At 45.2% G+C, this 20,328-nt stretch overlaps 1 protein-coding gene across 1 annotated transcript in view; it reads right to left on the bottom strand.

Annotated features, from left to right (window-relative positions):
• Positions 1–17,055: 17,055 nt before the first annotated feature.
• The window catches only part of WLS (wntless Wnt ligand secretion mediator), a 73,358-nt gene continuing 70,085 nt past the window's right edge, over positions 17,056–20,328 (bottom strand). Inside the window, exon 12 of the mRNA XM_015415793.1 lies at positions 17,056–17,954. Coding sequence (XP_015271279.1) covers positions 17,845–17,954 — 110 coding nt within the window. The 3' untranslated portion in view covers positions 17,056–17,844. The remainder of the gene's footprint in view (positions 17,955–20,328) is intronic.

The raw sequence follows: 20,328 nt of genomic DNA, 5'->3' as shown, positions 1-20,328 counted from the left end.
GACCATTGCGTGGATCACTGTTGCAAGGACATCGTTCGAGGAAGGGAACCAGCTGCCTGATCAGCCGTAGGTGGTAAAAGGCCGCCTTGGCAGTGGCTGATACCTGGGCCCCCATTGTTAAGGAGGCATCCAGGAGCACTCCCAAGCTCCTGACCCTCGGCGCTGGCACCAATGGTGCCCCACTGAAAGCTGGCAATGGGATCCCTACCCCCAACCCACTCTGACTCAAGCACAGGACCTCTGTCTTCGTTGGATTCAGTTTCAGTTGGCTCAGTCTAAGCCAGCCCGCTACATCCTGAAGCACCCTCTCCAGGTCATCTGGGTCAGAGCCGGACCGACCACCAAACAACAGATATAGCTGGGTGTCATCAGCGTACTGGTGACACCCCAGCCTGTGCTTCCAGGCAATCTGGACGAGGGGGCGCATATAGATGTTAAACAACATCGGGGATAGCACCGCCCCTTGCAGCACCCCACACACCAGTGGGTGCCTCTGGGATGTCTGCTCCCCTATCACCACCCTCTGTCCCCAACCCTGGAGAAAAGAGGCAAGCCATTGCAGGGCAAGCCCCTCAATTCGCCGCCAACGAATCCAACAACACCAGCACTGCCGTACTGCCCCGATCCAGATGCCTTCGGAGGTCATCTGTGAGAGCGACCAATGCTGTCTCCATCCCATGACCTGTCTGAAAGCCGGACTGGAATGGGTCCAGCATGGAAGTGTCATCCATAAAGCTCTGCAATTGAACCGCCGCTGCTCTCTCCAGTATTTTGCCCAAAGGGCAAATTGGAAACCGGCTGATAGTTGGCCAATTTGGCCAGATCCAGTGATTTTTTTTTCAGGAGAGGGCGGACCATCGCTTCCTTGAGTGCCCCTGGGAAAAGCCCCTCAATGAAGGACTTGTTGATAATATCCCTGAGGGCACCTCGTAGCCCCTCATGACTAGCTTTTATAAGCCATGAAGGGCATGGATCAAGGGAACACGTGGTTGGGCATACCATTGAGAGCAATCTGTCGACTTCCTCAAGACCGAGTGGACTGAAATAATCCAGAATAGAACTAGAAGATGTGCAAGGAGCCTCGAGTTCGCTCACTGTCTCAACTGCAAAGCCCTCCCCCCAGAGCCCCCATACAAAAGTGGGCACCCAGCAACGTGCTCTCTCTCTCTAGACTCTCCATGTTTTCTACACCCCCTCGACGCCCCCTACACATCCTTTCTAGCTCTTTAGCCTTCTAGCTCTTGCTATCCTGAAACCCACACTGCCTCTCTAAGATTCTTGGACTGCAGCCAGAGTCTTCCATGTACTTCTGCTGGTTCAGAGCACGATTTCCATTTCCTAGTATAATTCTCTTTCTTATTAGTCTCCCCTATTTTTCCACTGGGACGCATCATTTCATCAGGACAGGTAAATATTGCCCCCCAACGATCTCCTGCTCATGTAAACGTCTCTTGATTATCTATCTAATTTTCCTAGAAGCTGTATGAGTGTGAGAGTGCTTGTGTATTGTTTGATTGTGAAGAATCTCCAGTAAAAGGAAACAATTTTTATACTGAAGCCAGCCTCCGTGTCTATTTCTGGTATCTCTGGAAGAAGCAGGACCTCTGTATTTACTCCCTTATTGCCTATTGCTACATTATAATATCGCATATTCCCCAATATTGATAAGAACTCAGAGCAATCAGGCTAACATCTTTAATATGTTCTGGGCTGTGGCGGGCAGTATCATTTGTTCCCACATGGATGAGCAGGAGAGGATAATAATCTGTGGGTTTAATGAGTCTTTCTACCCTTTCTGTCATATCCTGAATGCATGCACCCGGTAGACAGCATACCTCCTGAGATGCCAAGTCTGGTTGGCACACTTTAGCCTCTACTCCTCTCAGTAGGGAATCCTCAGTTACCAGCACACAGCTTTGCCTACATTAGGGAGCAGAAGCTCATCAGCCTGAGAAATTTTCTTCAAGCTTTAGGGAGGCTGGGGGAGTAGCCCTTGTTCCAGTGGTCCAGAATCAATATCTATGGGGAGATCCTGGAACTGATTGCTTAGCAACAGAGGCTCAGAATGTCTCCTGATTTTCCTGCACCTCTGGGTTACTTTCTTCCATGCACCCTCCTCCTGTGTTGGGTGCTCCTCCATTTGCTGAGCTACCTTTCCTTCCTGCTCCTGTTGCCCTCTCAGGAGTGCTTCATGTGTACGGCCCATGAAATCTTGATCTTCCCTTATAGACTGGATTGTGGACAAGGGTGCCTCAAGCCCTCGTATCTTCTCCTCCAGTAGGACTATCAACTTACATTTGATGCAAGTGTGATTGCTGTTGCCCTCAGGTAAGAATACAAACATGCCACAGACTTTGCATGTCACTGCCTCAACTCCCTCACTAGCCATGTTACTGCAATCCATTGCAGAAGGAGTTCAGATTACCTTCATGTCCCTGATGACTCCCCTGCCAAACTGCCTCACAAGACTACTTGTGAAAGGTATGCTGAAGCAAGGATGCTTAATGCACAGCTTCTTACAGAACCCCCAGGCGTGACTCCAAGGCTAAGAAACCACAAACAGAAACCACAATTACTCAAACAGGCACCACTCTCTTAGCAGGCTATACATGCCCACACACCCTCAAACACTATCCACCCACACAGGGACCTCAGCTAATTCTCCTCAGCAGCTAAGGAAAGGCAAAGAAAAGACAAAGAAAAAAAAACCCACTTCAGCAGCTCTCTTCCCTTTGTCTTTAAATTAAATTGGCCCTGGTATTTAACCAACACAACATTGTGCCAACAACTCAGTCCACTCTATTAAGGCTATTTCATCAAAAGAAGTTTTAAAAAATTGTAGGACAAGGACACAGCCTGGTCAATTATATCTGTTCTAATTCTACCTAGGATAGTTTCTTAAAGCCCTTTGGTTAAGGGAGGAAATGGCCAATCAGAGCTAATCTGCTAAGATCTCTTTCTGCTAAAGTCATTGGCAGAGTAGAACTATCCATAGGGCTAGGTACATTTTACTGAAAACTGGTTGCAGTTGTTTATGTACATTTCATTTAATAGGAGAAGTGTTGGAAATAACTATTCTTTTCCAAATGCTCTAGTTTAACTATACAAGCACATTCTAGAGAAGGGCCTTAGCTGGATCAGTAACTCACTATTCAGAATGTTGCTTGTTGTCCTCTAACACTGCTTCTCATTAGCTCCAGCAAATCTCACAAGTATTAGACATCCTATACAGGTGCATGTTTACATAAACATCCTCTAGGATGATTTGCAATTTAGGCTCATTTTCCCCTCATAATAATGTCAAAATCTGGATCATATGGTGTAATGTATCCATCCCAGACCACGTGCGTGGCCATTTCACCACGCGGTCATGTGAAGCGGCCGAGCTTCGCTCTCAGTAACAATGGGACAAGCGGATCCTAGCCAGCACCTATCGGCAGGCTAGGCTCCCGGCCGAGAGCCTATGGAACTCTCGGCCACTGTACATAGCCAATCACTTGTGTGTGGATGTGTTTTGGGTGGAGGTTGTTGCACATATAAACCAGCCTGTGAGCTGGTTACTTTGTCTTGTTCGGAGCTGAAATAAAGTATGAGAGCTGAAATCACTCGCAAGTCTCAGTACTTTTCATATGGCCTCAGTAAAGTATACCTACCTTTAGTCCACCGTCATAGGTCCAGTTAGCCAACTTTCCTTCCTAGGACTGTCAACGTCCAGGTAGGACCTGGGGATTCTCCCATATTTACAACTGGTGTCCAGACTGCAGAGATCAGTTCCTTGGAGGACACAGCCATTTTGGAAGGTGGATTCTATGACACCACACCCCTGCTGAGTCCCTCCTCTCCACAAACTCTGTCCTTCTTAGGCACCACCCCCAAATCTCCAGGAATTTCCCAAGTTGGAGTTGACAGCCCTATTCCTTCCTGCCATACTCTCCTGGCCCATCCTCCACGCTGGAACCCCTTTTTGAGTTCCACCCCTTTAGCTTGAATGCAAAAATCACCACTACGTGACTCTTTGCCCTCCCAGTGCTCATCTCCAGCCTGTGCTGAGCTCTTAAGTAGAGGCGAGATGGGTGGCTTTCAGACTGCTCTGTGATGGTTTGATGGTTTAATCCAGGGTCTGGACTAAGGAAAGTAGATGAACTGGGGACCAGTTTAAGGTAGTTGTGTTAGGGAATTATTTGTTATTTTTCTTACCCAGCTTCCCTGTACTGCATTACCCTTGGGGGGGGGGGTGTTTTCTGGGACCAAAATTCAGGCATTGTTAGGAAAACTGCAAGTTATTAATCACTGTTGCACATTTTGTTTTTTGTTAAATGCAATCCTTTAATTAAAAAAATACAGCTCTGCTGGAGTTTTTACATCTCAAGCTTGGTTAGATAGAGTTGCCAACTCCGGAGATTTGGAAGGCGATGCCTGGGGAAAGCTAAATTTGAGGATAGGAGGAGCTAAGCAGAGATGTAAAGTTACTGTAGGACTTCTGTGTCTCCTAGACTCTATGGTACGCTAAACAGTTCAGTCTCCAAAACTGCAATCTCCTACAAGGGAACTGATCTCTGTAATCTCAAGATCAGTTGTGATTCCAGGAGAACTCCAGGCCTAGGGTTGCCAGGCCCCTTGCTATGGCAGAAGACCTCCTGCCAGCAACCCTTTCCACTGCCACTCAGAGTGGCAGTGGGAGGAAAATGAAAGTAAAACCACCAGCACTGCATGTGGGTATGATATCATGTCTGAGGAAAGCCTCAGCACCAGCACACACCCCCATTGCCCCCCCCCATCTCTTGCCAGTTGTCAGCCATTGGCTAGCTTCCCTATTTAGGCCCCACTTTGAGGTTGTTAACCTTAGGCTCAATTGGAAAACTAAACAATGGTCCCTTGTGAAAAGTGGCACTGCCAAGATAACTAAAGGAGAAGGAGGGTGACTTGGGGTCTCCCCAAATTATAAGAAAATCCCAAAGCCAGGTGAGTTGGTGGCAGCAAAGCACAATCCCTGGCCTACTGTAGTTTAATTGGGGCAGAAGGAAGCAAGGGGATGGAAAGGAAGTGAGGTACTGAAAATATTACTCTTGCCTAGAAAGGGCAGTTCATCCAGGACTGACTGCCCATCTAAGTGCTGCTTCCCACATCCATGACTACTCCCAAAAAGTTAAGCGAGGAGCTGCTGGCTTATGTCGGCCACGTAGGGTTTCCAAGGCAAGAGATGCTCAGAGTTGGTTTGCCATTGCCTGCCACTGTGTCACAACCCTGGTATTCCTTGGTGGTCTCCCATTCAAATACTAGCCAGGGCTGACCCTGCTTAGCTTCTGAGATCTAACAAGATCTGGCTAGCCTGGGCTGTCCAGGTCAGAGATTTCAGGCTTCACCTCTGTCTATACCTAGACATCCCCACAAATAAATTGAACTTTGAACCCTTATGTACTGGTGCAAAAGCCCAAACTTCATAAACAGGAACCACAGTGATTTTTGGAAGAAATTTTCAGTAGACAAGCCATCTCAGGGAAGTTTCTGTAATCTTTACTAACAGAGATGAGATATGGACCTCTGTGTTGTCCACATCCTCAACTCATCTTCAGTTTCCCCCATTCCTTTGACTGTGATGGAAGCCTGTGATCAGCCAGCGTAACAAGTGCGTGGGCTCTGTAAGTCTGGTCACGATCGATGCTGATTAATGCTCCCGCTGGCATTCTCCCCAGAGAACAGGAGTACATAACCATGGTGACTGAGAGCCTCTCTTGCCTGCCCTTTGAACATGGTTATTTTCCATTCATTTGCAGGGGGCTGCCAGCTAATTCCAGCCTTTTGATGCACACTCATGTGCATCAACATCCCCTCTGTTATGAAGACAGCAATTATCTTTTTTTCTTCATACAATGTCTGCCTTGCTGTATGTAACTAAAAGAAGCTCAGACAAGGCAGCAATACATCCCCCCTTCTTTTTACTCAGAGAATGGTAACATCCTGTGACATCATGAATTAACGATACCCATTTTGTATAATGCAGGTTGGATTGCCTCCAAGAAAAGAAATCCACATCAGTTTTGCGGGTGGCAGAGTGGTGACGCCAGGAATCTGAGGACACTGTTGGATTCATTTCATTGAAACTTTGCAACGTGGAACACATTCATATCCAGCACTAAGGTTTTTTATATAATCGCATCATAGCTGTAGAACTGGAAAATATTTTATTTATTTATTTATAATTTAGATTTATAAATTGCTCAGTCCCTGAGTACTCAGGGCTCTGAGCGGTGAACAAGAATAAAACATATCATCTGAACAATTCCAACAATTTAAAAACTGATTTAAACCATTTCACAAATAACAGTATTCAGATGGCGTTAATACAAAGAATTTTAAACTGTGTCCTCTACTTGTAGAGGGGTAGGTAGGAGTGTAGTTGGAGAGGGGGGAGAAGGAAGGCATCAAAATTCATTTTTTTAAAATGTAGGAGTTATGCAGTCATGTTTTAGAACAGATTTTCTTTGAATTAAATATCCCCTGATGAGGTGTGCTTCAACCCAAAAGGCATTAGGCTTGTCAATAAACTCTGTTTCTGCACCCACTGCTTACTTCCTTGGATTGGGTTGCTAGGCTGCAGCAGGGGCATAGCCAGAAAATTTTGGGTGGTGGGGCATTAGGATATCTGGGGAGGCAGGGGGAGAGAGAGAGAGAGAGATCCCATTGGCAGGCACGTGAAGAAGGCAGGTCTTTTCTTACCTGCTGGCACACCTCCCACAGTGGGAGTTGTGGGCCGTTAGTGAGGGGGCACCACTCCTAAATGCTCCACTGTGGCTATGGGCCTGGGCTGCAATCTGGAGATTGGTCCTTTACTTTTAAATGTCCAAATGAAGCAGGAGATTTAAACATGCATCCAGTCACTCCATTCTGCAATTCTTGAGACCTCCCTACGACTAAGGAGCCTTTCTTCAAGTAAGTACCTCATCCACCAGAGGAGAAGCCACTTAAGTTGGAGGAAGACTCCTTGTGTTGGAAGGATTCAAACACTGCTGAGCCAGCGTAGTGGGGTTCATGCTGCAGTAGAGCCACAGCTTCTTCTGCATACTTTCTGGCTTATCCTGCCAACCAGGCTTCTTCCACTGCTTGTTTTATGGGACAGTGCCAAAAACAGCAGTAGAAATGTGGGTGGCCAAACAGTTCAGGGGTAAGAACAGATAAGAGAAACCACAACTGATAAATCTCTCATTTAGGTTGGAAGGATTCAGTCACTGCAGATACTCTACTGGCAGGGTCTGAAAATAATAAAACATGTATACATAAAGCAGTCACGAAACCATGTTCACGTATTAACACTTCATAATCTCTTTTGAAGAATGGGATGACTTCAAGATTTATCTAGAAAAAACTGGGACGTAAAAAGAAATTTACTTTGTTTAGATCAATATTAAGTATAAGATTGTTATCCTGGAATGTATAAGATTTTTAGATCACAGGGGAAACGCATTGCGGGAAGCCACTGGAGAGGAGGGAGGGAGAAGGGAAACTGAAGGTAAGAAATTGTTTTTGAACATGTGAAATATATTAAGAAAATAAAAGTTTCTTGACCAAAAAAAACACTCCATAATCTCCTCTGAGCTAAACGCTTTCCTAATGATAATGTTATTGGCTTATATCATACCTCTGTTTTATCCTCATAACAACTCTGTGAGGCAGGTTGGGCAGAGGAAGGGTGATTGGCCCAAGACCACCCAGACACCTTCCATGGAAGACTGGGGATGTGAACCTGGTGTTAGCCCAAGCCCTCTCTTGCCATGTGAAGGACCCCAGCCAGGTTAGGGCCAAAGTTGGCAAAGGGCAAGTATAGCCCTCTCTTTGTGAACTGCCAGCTAGCCCAGCCATGTGCTCAGGACCATCTCTCTCTGACGCATCCAGCCATCGGTTCAGATGCAGCAGGCGCGTATCTGTCATCATGAAAGGACAATGTCTTTAATTTCATCATTTCAAGCGTGTCAGCAAACCTGCACCCCAGTTTTACATCCCACAATCAAACCTCCGGACTTTGCCCCTTGATACTGAGACCACCCTGGCCACAGTCCATTGTCATTGTTCTCTGGATAGCCTAGCCATTAATGGAGCCAAGACTCTGCAATTGCCCAGCGCCTCACTAACAAAGGCTTCCCTTCCCCAAACCTGGACTTCTTTTGTCCAAACCCCCCTTTTGAGCTATTATTGGCCATCCTGGACCATTTCCCTATTGTGCCCATTGCCCCAAAGGCACAAGTTTCCTATATCAAGATTCCAAACCTAGCCACTTTTTGTTCAGTCTCCTGAGACGCATACCGGCTGGATCCCCCATCTCTTTTGGGTCTTCACAGGTGTGCTTGCTGGCCAAGCAGTCTGTTCCTCTTTGTCGCAGACTCTTGTCTTCAGAAGGTAGCTAAAAATCCCATCTACGCTTCACCCTATTTGGTCTCTGATCTCTTTAAAGATCACTTCACCCCTTTATTTCCTAGCTCTCTGGAGTGTGGGTGTATGTGAGATGAATGTATTAGAGTTATTTTCTTAATAAATTTCAAAAAAGATATTTCCTGTCTGTCATCTGTGCCGCTCTGAGAGGGTGCTGACTCTGGTATAGTTGGAATATGATCCCTAGCTTGTTCACTTATTAAGCAAATGGTCTCATAACTCAAACAGAGATCCGGGTGTTGTGGATAACACTGGCCCCCCCTAAGATCCTAGTCCAACGCTCTTACCATTATATCACACTGGTTCCTTTACTGGGTTACTTTGGGCCATTCACACTCTCTCAGCCTAACCTAACTCACAGGGTTGTGAGAACAGACTAGAGGAAGACAGAACCGTACGTATGCTGCCCTGAGCATCTTGGAAGGATTGGGGTGGGAGTAGAGGGGTGGATATTGTCTACAAAGGTTTGTTGATCATACAACATTAAGGTTAATTATGTAAAGGATATTTTGAGTGGTTAAATAATAATGTGAGTTTGGCTTCCTCCAGTGGCACCAAACACTATTGCTGAGATCGTCCAGCATCCCTTAGATAGCAGAATTCCTTTCTCGAGTCTTGGTAATGATTGTGATGGAAATGCCTACGGTCAAGAATTAGCAAAGGAAAACCAGGCATGTTTGGTATCTCTTTCTGACAAATGGGTCCCTTTTGTTTCTAACTGGAATTCTCTGTTTCAGAAATATGGAAAGAATGGATTTTTGTACAATTCTATTCATATAAATACGATCATAATAAAATGCAACTTCAGTGTGATGTCAAATAATTACTTCCAAGGTTCCTTCCTGCAGAAAAGATGGCTGAGTGTTCAGGAGTAGAAGACGGCTAAACCTATCTGACAATGGGATCTTTGACTTTTTGACCTGGAAATCTTGTCGGTCTTTTAAGGTGCTACTGGACTCAAATCTTGCACTCCTATATTATATCACCCCTGAATGGAGTGGGAGGTGATTAAAACTGTTAATTCGGATTTATATCTTCTCCCTTTGCCTTATTTATAATAAAGGCATGCTGGCCCTCTGATCCTTCTGGATGTATCAGCGGTCTTTGATATAGTTGACCATTTGGTCCTGATCGATTGCTTTGCCTCCCTGGGGGAAAAGGGCACTGTCCTTAGTTGGTTCTCCTCATCTCTCCAGGGATGATCTCAAAGAGTTGCTATCGGGGAGGAGATGTCTTCCCGACAAGACCTGAATTTTGGGGTTGCACAGGGTTCGATTCCTTCCCTGATGTTATTTTATACACACACACACACACACCCTCTTGCCAAGATCGTCAGGGGGTCTGGAGTTGGGTGCCGTCAATATGCTGATGACACTCAGCTCTTCCTGCTGCTGGACAAGCAGCCAGCGGTAGGATCCTCGGCACTATCCCAGTGCCTGGATGTGGTAGTTCAACGGATAAGGATGAGCCGGCTGAAGTTGAATCCATCCAAGATGGAGGTCATGTGGCTGGGAAAGACTGAAATGCTAGCAGAAGGGTCACTCCCAAGACTCAGGGGTGTCCAGTTGACAGTAGGGGTGTGCAAAAAACAAATCAGTATTTTTTTTGGCTTTGGGTATATCAGACCCTAGAAATATCAGTAAATGCTGAATTTTCCCAGTCCAATCCTGGTAAAGTCCAATCCCGGGACTGGGGAAATATTTGGTATTGCCAAATATATTCAGGTGGTCTGATATGCCCAACAGGAGGGAAGGGAGGCATGTTAAAATACCTTCTTTCCCTCCTGAAGCCCCTGCAGCTTTCCTTGTCAGTTTCACTCTCCCCCAGTCAGCTGTTAGGTTTAAGCCATTTAAACCTAACAGCAGACAGGGCACAGGAATGAAACTGACCAGGGAAACAAGCCTCCTCTCTCTGCCTTCCCTTCTCTAGCTGCCCCAGGGTAGCTGGAGAAGGGCAGGCAGGGAGCCCAGGCATGTTTCCATGCCTTCCCTTGGCTTCCTCAGCCAAGTGGCAGTGGTGGGCCGGCTAGGAAGCCAAGGACAGGCAGGGAAACATGCCTGGGCTCCCTGCCTGCCCTTCTCCAGCTTCCCTCATACCTGCGGAACCATCTTTCCTGTTGCAACCCCCTGAGTTCCCTTTGGGACATGGTCTAGGGTCCTCTTCCTGGAGTCTGGCCCCAGGATGGCTTGGTTTACTGTCACCAGAGGAAGGGCTTTCTCAGTTGTGGCCCCTGCCCTGTGGAAGGCACTCTTGGATGACACCCATGCCTTGCCAGTCTTGCTTAGTTTCCGCAGGGCATGCAAAGCTGAATTGTTTAGGTTGGCCTTTGGAGGGTAACCACATGTTTGGGCTGTTTTAATAGTGGTATGGTGATATCCGTGTATTTTAATATTTTGTTTAAAAGTATTTATTTATACCTTATTGGTTTTAATATAAGTCGCCCTGAGACCCTTTGGGTGAGTGGCAACTAAAAATCTAATAAATAAATACTATTTCTAATAAATAATAAATATAAATGGGACCTGCTGATACTACTTGGATATATGATACCAGCATGAAATCACTGGGTGAATTCCAGCAGCCTTTCTAATACTGTGAGCCCAGTTTAAAAAAATCAACTTTCAGGAAAGGGGGGACTTGCCATAGAATGGTACATAACACAGCTGAAAAACCAAGGTGATACATAGGACAGTGTTGGGTTTTGTCCATGGGACATCCAACTTCTAATCTTAGTTTAACATAAAATACTGTTTAGCTTGGGAACTTGCTGTATGATGTAAGAATGCAAAAGTACATATCATAAAGAGGAGGCCACAGAGAAGGTACAAAATCAATTGAGTAACTTTATTGAAACCACAAAGGTAAAACAGGAGTAAACATTGAACTGAACTTGCTTCTAGTGAGAGTCAAACTAAACTAGAAATGGAAAGTGCAACTGCTGTTGCTAAGAAGCTGAATGGCCGATACACTACACCTCCTCCCTAGCTCACACAGGCTTGGATATTAAACCTAGCACCCCTCTGTTTGTCAAGGAGATGGTCCTCCAATGCAGGCTGGGTTCCTCTGGTAGCGCAAGGCACTTTTAAAAGACCTTGGTCTTGCATGAGTGGAAGTACCTAATGCCTGAATTGGGTTATTGGTTGGAGGGGTTATTGTTGGGGTGGGGACAGGACATTTAGAAAATGGGCAAAGTTCATTTTAGAAAACATTCCTGAAGCGTTTTCATTGAAGTGTACCCCAGCAAAGGGACACTGTGGGTAAGAATGGGCAGCTGCTGCTGTACAAGCAAAAAAAGACAACACTTCCACCTGGTGTTGTTTGTATATATCCAGAAGAAAGTAATAGCAAGCTTGATGGAGTCAACTTCCAAGTAATTGTAGGCAGAACAGAAGCTGCGAAGTCCCCCCAAACACATGTAGTGGTAGCAGTGGTGAAATGTGCCGTCAAGTCACAGCTGATTTCTGGCGACCCCATTGGGTTTTCAAGGCAAGAGATGAACAGAGGTGGTTTGCCGCTGCCTGCATCTGAAGTAGTGACCCTAGGTTGCCTTGGTGGTTTCCCAACCCTGCTTAACCTCCAAGATTTGATGAGATCATCATCAGACTAGCCTGGGACTAAACACATACAGAGACCCTCTGAAATCAGTTTAAGGTGCACAGCCTTGCAGAGACCTGCAGCCTCGGTGGGTGTGGACAGCAGCATTGCCATCATCAGTGAGTAACCTTTTAAGGGCAAGGCTCCTTGGTTCTGAATATACAGGAAACGTGTGTGTCTGATTGCAGCAAGGCTTCTTCCTGCAAAGCTGTTAGAGAAGCACAGTGGGATGGAGCACATTCTCTTCTTTCTTGTAGCCAGAGACAATTTTTTGTGAGTGAATATAACTAAGTTCAAAACCTTTATTCTGGTGTGAAGTCCAGATTACTTCCCCTTGCTGCCAATGGAGGGCAGCAAATAGCTTCAACATATTGGATGGGCCGTACATTTCTAAATGGAGATGGGCAAAAAGCAAAGAGAAACTGTATGGATCTTCGAAAGCCCAGTGGGAATAATGGGAGCCGGGAATGCCAATTGATTGGTACAGGCTCCATCAATACAGCACATAAAAGAAAGGATTCCAAGCAACCTGCTCTGGCCTGGCATGACAGCCCCTGGGACTGGAATCAGTGCTCTGGGACTGCAACAATCCCCAGAGTGGAATGACAGACCCCAGGAGTAGCATATGTGTTCTGGGACTGGAATGATAGCACCCAGAGTGGAATGATGGCTCCTGAGCCCAGGTAAACTGTCCTGGGACTAGAATGACAGCCACCAGAGTGGAATGCCAGTTCCTGGATTAGAATTAGTGGCCTGAGACTGGAATGACAGCCTCTAGAGTAGAATGACATTGTCAGGGACCACATAAGCTGTTCTGGGACTGAAATGACAGTGGTTGCTTGGGAGCATGAAAAGATTTTCTGGGCTCTTATCACCTTGTATAAAGTCTCTGTCTTTCAAGATTGCAGTCTGGTTGAAGCTTTTAGAAAGAGAAGTGGATGAAAATAATCCTGCACCTTAATGGATTTGAGAAGAAGAACTTAACTCACCACCACAAAGTGCTGCAAGCAAAAATCAGTTGTGGGTTTTTGTTTTGTTTTTTAAACTCAGAGACACAATCTGTTGCATCTTCTGTTTACTGCTGTATTTATGTGTTTGCAACATCAATTCTGTTGCATTGTTCTGTATGGTGGAAATCCAAGTTACAATTTTTATTTTAAACCATTTTGTCTTGCAAGTTCTGTTCCTGAATTATCCCCACAGAAACCGACTGTATGTACACAACATGGAATGTCTATAGCATTATTTCAGGAGAAGCGTATGATACCATACACAGTAAGTATGTCAAAAACTGGATAGGACGGAGTAAATGTTGGTTTACACACGAACAGCAAATGCAGGAGGAACAACAGAACAAAAAGCGCTTCCAGAAATTACATAATCAACTACCCTGACCTGGATAGCACAGGCTAGTCAGATCCCAAAAGCTAAGCAGGGTCGACCCTGGATAGTATTTGGATGGGCAACTTCCAAGGAATACCAGGGGAATGATGCAGAGGCAGGCAATGATAAACCACATCTGAAATGTTTCCTGCCTTAAAAACAAGTCTAGCTTGCCACCTAGTGGTAAATAACACTAAAAGAACTAGAACTTCTGTCTGCCAGACAATCTTAGGATCTCCTGGCTGGCTATAATATACACACTGCCATATGATAATTATCATCAACTTCTTTCCATGGCTACCAAAGTACAGAAACAACCCCTGCTACAGTACCTTCTGTCAACTTGCCTAGAAGAGTCATGTCAGGGCAGCTTCACATCAGAACACTGCATAGTGTTTTATTGCAGCTAGATGACAGTATCATGCCGTTTGCCTACTAACAGCCACCACCAAACTATCAATGTATTTCATTTGTGTGCACTAGAGATAACATTGAACCACTTTTATTCAACGGTTAATTTTGTATGGATAAATTTTCATTTCTGAATCCTTCCTGTAAGTACCATAGTGAATAGTGGGCAACAGTGTGTGTCAAGAGGTAGATATCAGGGGTGTCAAAGGGAAGACAGGAAACAGAGAACTGTTTGCCTGTGCCTGAGGTACTAGAAAATCAGAAATAGTTAGCGTACTTGTCAAGATGAACAAATGGCCTGACGTGCTAGAGAGATTTATATATTACAATCTCTCTGTATGAAAGTACACATCATCCAGAGTATGGATGGGATTGTTTACAGAGACTCTGTGGGGTGGGTGCTGCAAGTCAGTGGTCAACATAGTGGGCAAAAGTACTAGCCACCCTGAGCCTGCCTTGGTAGGGAGGGTGGAATATAAATCGAATAAAAGCAGCCCCGGCCCCCCCCCCCCCCCCCGCCTGGTCCCTTTCCCTGCCCCCAACACTCTCATACACCCCATATTTAATTCTAGCTTGTTTTTTTAAAATCAACCATATTATGCAGTCTGCAGGAAATTCATTAGCTGCAGAAGACATTCCTACTTGTGTTCTGATAATGCCTGGCTTTATAAGCTCTTCAAAAAGTAGACAATTCACACTCAAGTATAAAGAACAAGTTTAGAGACACAGGTTGCCACTTTAATGGGCACTACCCTTGTGCCTTTATCAGCCGCTTAATAAAAGAAGTTTACAGGTGGTGCCACCCCTCCCCCCATGCCAGGACAAACTCCACCTGCTTAAACTATATACACCAGGATGCTGCCATTCCTGCAAAAAGTGACCACCCTATTTGACTACCTAAACTTTCTGACGTGCCTAAAGGAAACACTTTACAGCCTGCAACACTTGGCATCATATGAAGGATTCTCTCCCCCTATACACCAAACACAGTCTTCTGGTTGCCACCTTTTGCTTGTCCCCTTACTGAAGGTATCCCACTTAACATCAACTAGAGCCTTTTCTTTTTCTGCAGTGACTTCCACCATATGGAATGAGCACCTAAAGGGATTGAGGAGGGACATAACCTTCATTAAGTATTTCAAACGCACCATATGACCATCTTACTTGTGAGAGCTTACACGGCAAACATTGCCTTGCAGAGGGTGGGGGTGTAAATGGGATTTTACTGCATTTCGTATGTTTTTAATTTTGGGAACTGTAAGCCATCTTGAACCACTACAGAAAGGCAGGGCATAAATATTGTAATGGACAGACCCCCCCACAATAGCCCTTAAGGACAAGCCAGAGGTGGTGCGACGCCAGATGGTTTATTAACTGGAGCTGGACAACCTCTTGCTAAGGCACTCTACATAGGTCCATCCTGGGTTGCCGTAAACTACATGGGAAGGTGAATTCATGGGCCAATGTATTGGCAATGCATGCTCTGTGTGTGTAACTTTGAGTCAGAAAACAGCAGGAACAGAACATTTAATTACAACTAATAACTGCGTTAATTCTACAGAGTAAAACATAATCCGGCAACATCCTAAAGACGAGCAACATTTATTCCAGCATGAGCTCTTAAGAGTCAGAGCTTCTTCAAGTGCTGACTCATGAAAGCTCATGCTAAAATACTGTTAGTCTTTAGGGTTCCACTGGACTCCTGTTTTCGTTTGTAACAAAGCTACCCCCTCTAGAGTCCTAAAAAGGCCATGTGAAAAAGCAAGACATGTTTTAGGAACGGACGCTAGATATGACAAGAAGCAAGACTGCTTGAACAGGGCTCTGTTAGAACTCCCAACAGATGTTGCAGTAGCACTGCAACTGCAGTGGCAACATAGATTACACTGCATTACATAGGCAGGAAAGTGAGACACTGAATTTTAATCAAAGAAGAGGAACAAAACCTCCCCAGCAATGGAACCTGGAATAATCAGTCTCCAACACATTGAAGATGACGGTCTAACAATATGGCTCGTACAAGAGGGTGTATACTTGGTCTAGTCAAGCAGGTTCTGAAAGGAAGACAATACCTTCACGTAAGTGCACTGCATGGTCTTCATTTTCCTTTATAGTATTAATACTTAACAGTATCTAAAGCAGCTCTGCTATGGAGAAGCTGCTCTTTGATTATTTCACTGAGTTACCCAAAGACTTCAAAAAACTGCTCCTAAATTAGACTGTTTGTAGAAGTCACCTGGCAGAATTTACATGCCTAGCTCCTTGCTAACTTATTCAAAGAAGAACACTGCTAATTTATTAGCCAAAATGCTCTAGTAGCATGCAGCATGGGAAGCTTGGGCCACAGGGACTTGCTGTAAAATAAGCCAGAGGTCCCCAACCTTTTTGAGCCTGTGGGCACATTTGGAGTTCTGAAACACAGTGTGGTCACAGTATAAAATGGCTGCCACAAAATGGCTCTTACAGGAGATGGAGCCAGCTACAACATGGCTGTTGCAGCTTACTTTGTGCTGTAGTGGCAGCTACCGCCAAAGCTACGCTTTTAAAAAATCGGCACAGCCAATCAAATCTCCAGTGGCCAGCCAGAAGCCTTGCTGTGCAAAAGCCCCACCTGGTCCCACACACTGTCTCCAAACACTTGGCTTGGACAAGAAAGGTGTCAGTGGGCACCACACTGGGAACCCCTGGAATAAGCAAATCCGCAACTACCGAATACTTCCTACCTACAAAATACCAAGCCCTCCCAAACACAACAGTTAACACTTGTTCAAACCTTCTTGCTTCCTTTGTTTCACAGCACTGGGACAAGGAGCCTAGGCATGTAACTATTTAAAAGGTGGTCAGAGTCCTTATTAAAACATGAGTGTTTGAAAGAGTTTCTGAATATACAACAGTCTTTGCCTAAAGGAGGTTTACAATTGTGAAACTATGATGATGGCCCAGTGTGATGCCTTGGACAACCAGCAGGGGTCAGTGTTCTCTGGAACATCACTTTCTGTAGATTGGGCAAGCAGGGTAGCCCTGTTAGCCTGTCTGTGGCAGTAGTATAGTGTAAGAGCCCAGTAGCACCTTAAAGACTAACACTGAAGAAGTGAGCAGTGACTCACAAAAACACCTTACTACATTTTTTTTTAGTCCTTAAGGTGCTACTGGACTCTTTTTTCTGCAGGTTAAAATTAAGAAAACTGTTTGACCTACAGCTACATGTTTTCCTACAAAGGAGAAAAGGCACAATATTATATATTTTATTCATAGTACAAAACCCCCCTACAATATTCCCAAGACTACTTGCAGCATTAAAAACATGACCCTGAACCCCACCTCCCCTCCTACTATTCCATGGATTATGCATCACACAAGCATACTTAAGAGTGAGAGCATATCAAAAAGATATCTACACCATAAAGAATTATTAGTGCTCAAGGCATACATATCCACAGGCAAATGAGGTTCAATTTTAAAGCAGAAATGCTCTTTTTGTACCAAAACTTTACAAAAGGCAGTATTACACTGGACTATAAAAAGTCATGGATGAGTTTATCAAAGTACATAAATATTTAACAGCACTGGCTACATGCAATATAAATAAAGAACAAAAATGGTTCTAAACATAGGCATTGGAAATACAGAACAAAACCTTGAACAGGAAACACACAGAATATTGATTTGTTTCCCAAGATTTTCTATAGCAAAGAGAGCAGCAGATGTGTTAATCCAAGAGCAACCTAAAGGTCAGACCAGGGAAATGGGTTCCTGTCCCTTCATGAAGCCACACACACCCTTTTGCCCAGGAGTTAACATGCAAAACAAAACTGGGAGCGTAATGGAGGGAGGAGGGATCAAATCTGATAAAAGCTCCTCCTCCCAAACACAAATTATTATCCAGGAGCATTTCCCACTGTTCTAGCCACCTTTCTGTGAAAGTACACAAACACGTTTAGAATGATTTCAGCCATGCACCCTCACAAGAAAATACTGCTACTGTTCCATATGTTACTGTCCGTCTGTGCTTGATGAGCTGTGATTTATTAATTACTCTTGGGCCTCCTTGCGAGCCAGTTTGTAAACCTCTGTAGGTCCATCAACATGGGTGATGGTGGTCGTGAGCTGAAGTTCTTCTCCGCTGCTTATTCCCAGGTCACCTGGAAAACAAAACCATGTTTCAAATGGAAACACAGCCTTGGAGGAGTGACAGTTACAACTTCTTCTGCAAGGCTTGAAAGATGTTTTATCACCCACCCAAGCTACACACATAAAAGGAAAGAGGGACAGGACATGTGGGTTCTTTGTCGGCATTACATGTTGCCACCACCAGTGTTAAACCTTTAGCAGAGATGGGGAAATAACATTTTGATTCCAAGAGGTAAAGTTAAATAAAGAGTTAAAAGTAGTTTTTATGCTAATGACATGTTAACCTTTTGGATCAAAAACCCTTCAGTTTTAGCAGTAATGTACTGCTTTGACCTACATGCAAAATTATCAGGTTACTGTGACAACAAAGAGAAAACAGAACTGTTGGCATTAAATTAAGTTTAGTGTAGTGGTTAAGTGTGCGGACTCTAATCTGGGAGAACCGGGTTTGATTCCCCACTCCTCCACTTGCACCTGGCTGGATGACCTTGGGCAAGTTCTGATAAGAGCTGTTCTTGAAAAAGAGCAGTTTCTGTCAAGAGCTCTCTCAGCCCCACCTACCTCACAGGTCTGGCCCTCCCCTTAGTATTGCCAGCCTCCAGGCAGCACCTGGAGAGCTCCAAGATCAGTTCTCCTGGAGAAAATGGCTGCTTTGGGCAATGGACTCTATGGCACTATACCCTGCTGAGGTCCCTCCGTACACCAAACCCTGCCACTCAAATCTACAGGTCTGGCCCTCCCCTTAGTATTGCCAGCCTCCAGGCAGCACCTGGAGATCTCCAAGATCAGTTCTCCTGGAGAAAATGGCTGCTTTGGGCAATGGACTCTATGGCATTATACCCTGCTGAGGTCCCTCCGTACCCCAAACCCTGCCCTCCCCAGGCTCTACCCCTCAAATCTACAGGTCTGGCCCTCCCCTTAGTATTGCCAGCCTCCAGGCAGCACCTGGAGAACTCCAAGATAATTTCTCCTGGAGAAAATGGCTGCTTTGGGCAGTGGACTCTATGGCATTATACCCTGCTGAGGTCCCTCCGTACCCCAAACCTTGCCCTCCCCCAGCTACACCCCTCAAATCTACAGGTCTGGCCCTCCCCTTAGTTTTGCCAGCCTCGGAAAAACTTCTGGTTGGTGCAGCGTGGCGATGAGGCATTTTTCAGGATGCTCCTGAATCGCCCTGTTCCTTTTTCATTTCTTTTGGAGCTCTCCGGGATTTCTGACCAGTTGGGCTCTGCCTGACTGCCTGGAGGGGGGTCAGGAAGCAGGAGGCTTATCTTTGGCTGCCCTAGCATATGGCAAATGCAGGGGTGAGGTCATTCTGCCTCAAAGCAAGAACGAAAAACGGAGCAAGACATGGCTGCCATGTCTTGCTTAGCTGCAGCCAGCCGTTTTAGAGTGAACTCGGACTTACACCATAACAGACTACAAATAATGAAGACTTAATATATCACTGATCAAGCATAAAAGCGAAAGGTGAGGATTTCTTCTTAAATACCTCCCCTGGAATATTGCCAAACTTGAAGGAAAGTGGCTACAAAGCAAGCGGGGATCAAAGTTTTGCTTCAAAGTGGTGGGGGTGAGAAAATGACTTTGTTTGTTTAAACCATTAACTACTTAGAGCAATGGCTGTGAGGGTCTCGAGTTGCATGACACTTCAGAAATATTGGAAACACTATTAAACAGTTTAAGATAAAAAGTTTAAAAATGGCTTCAGAAGAGACTGAGGACTGAGAGAACACAGAAATTGGGAACCTTTCTTGGGAGCGATTTCAAAAGATAGTCGTAGAGGAAATAAAGCAAGCAATGAAAACAGCATGTAAAAATATCTTTGAAAAGCCTCAGAGTCTCCCTTTAGATTTGGATGGTGAGAAAGAAGTAATGGTGTTTCGGCAGGCTCTGGATGAGCAACAGGCTCCTTTCCAAGATGAGGGGGGAAAGGCTATATCTCCCACACTTATGGAAAATGAAGAGTCTGAAAGAAAACAAATCTTCAGCGTGAAAGGAAAAAAGTTACTTTTCTCCCACCATAGAGAACAATGGGGGGGGGATAGGGACAACCTGTTTGGGGGCCCGTAGAATTGGACCCCCTAGTCCAATGTTCTTCAAACGTGGTTGGTATCTTGGGGAGAGGCTCCAGCAGCTACCCTGTAAGTTTGGAGCCTCTCCCTCAAACCCCCTCCCCCCCAACCCCCAGAATATACCCTATGTTTTCACCATTGGCTTCAATGGCCCATAGGATATAATGGGGCCGAATTGCCGCCAAAATTCGGCGGCAATTCGGCAGCAAGCCGATTCAGATCAGAGAATCTGAATTGGCCTGCAGCCAGCCTGAAAGGGGTCCGAATGGGCCATTTTGCACATCCCTACGAGACAGCTCTTTGGAAGGTC

The sequence above is a fragment of the Gekko japonicus genome, unplaced genomic scaffold (genome assembly GCF_001447785.1).
Source record: "Gekko japonicus isolate JY-2015 unplaced genomic scaffold, Gekko_japonicus_V1.1 scaffold20, whole genome shotgun sequence".
Taxonomy (NCBI): domain Eukaryota; kingdom Metazoa; phylum Chordata; class Lepidosauria; order Squamata; family Gekkonidae; genus Gekko; species Gekko japonicus.
The sequence above is the reverse complement of the archived record's forward strand: the minus strand, read 5'-3'. Positions and strand labels throughout refer to the sequence as shown.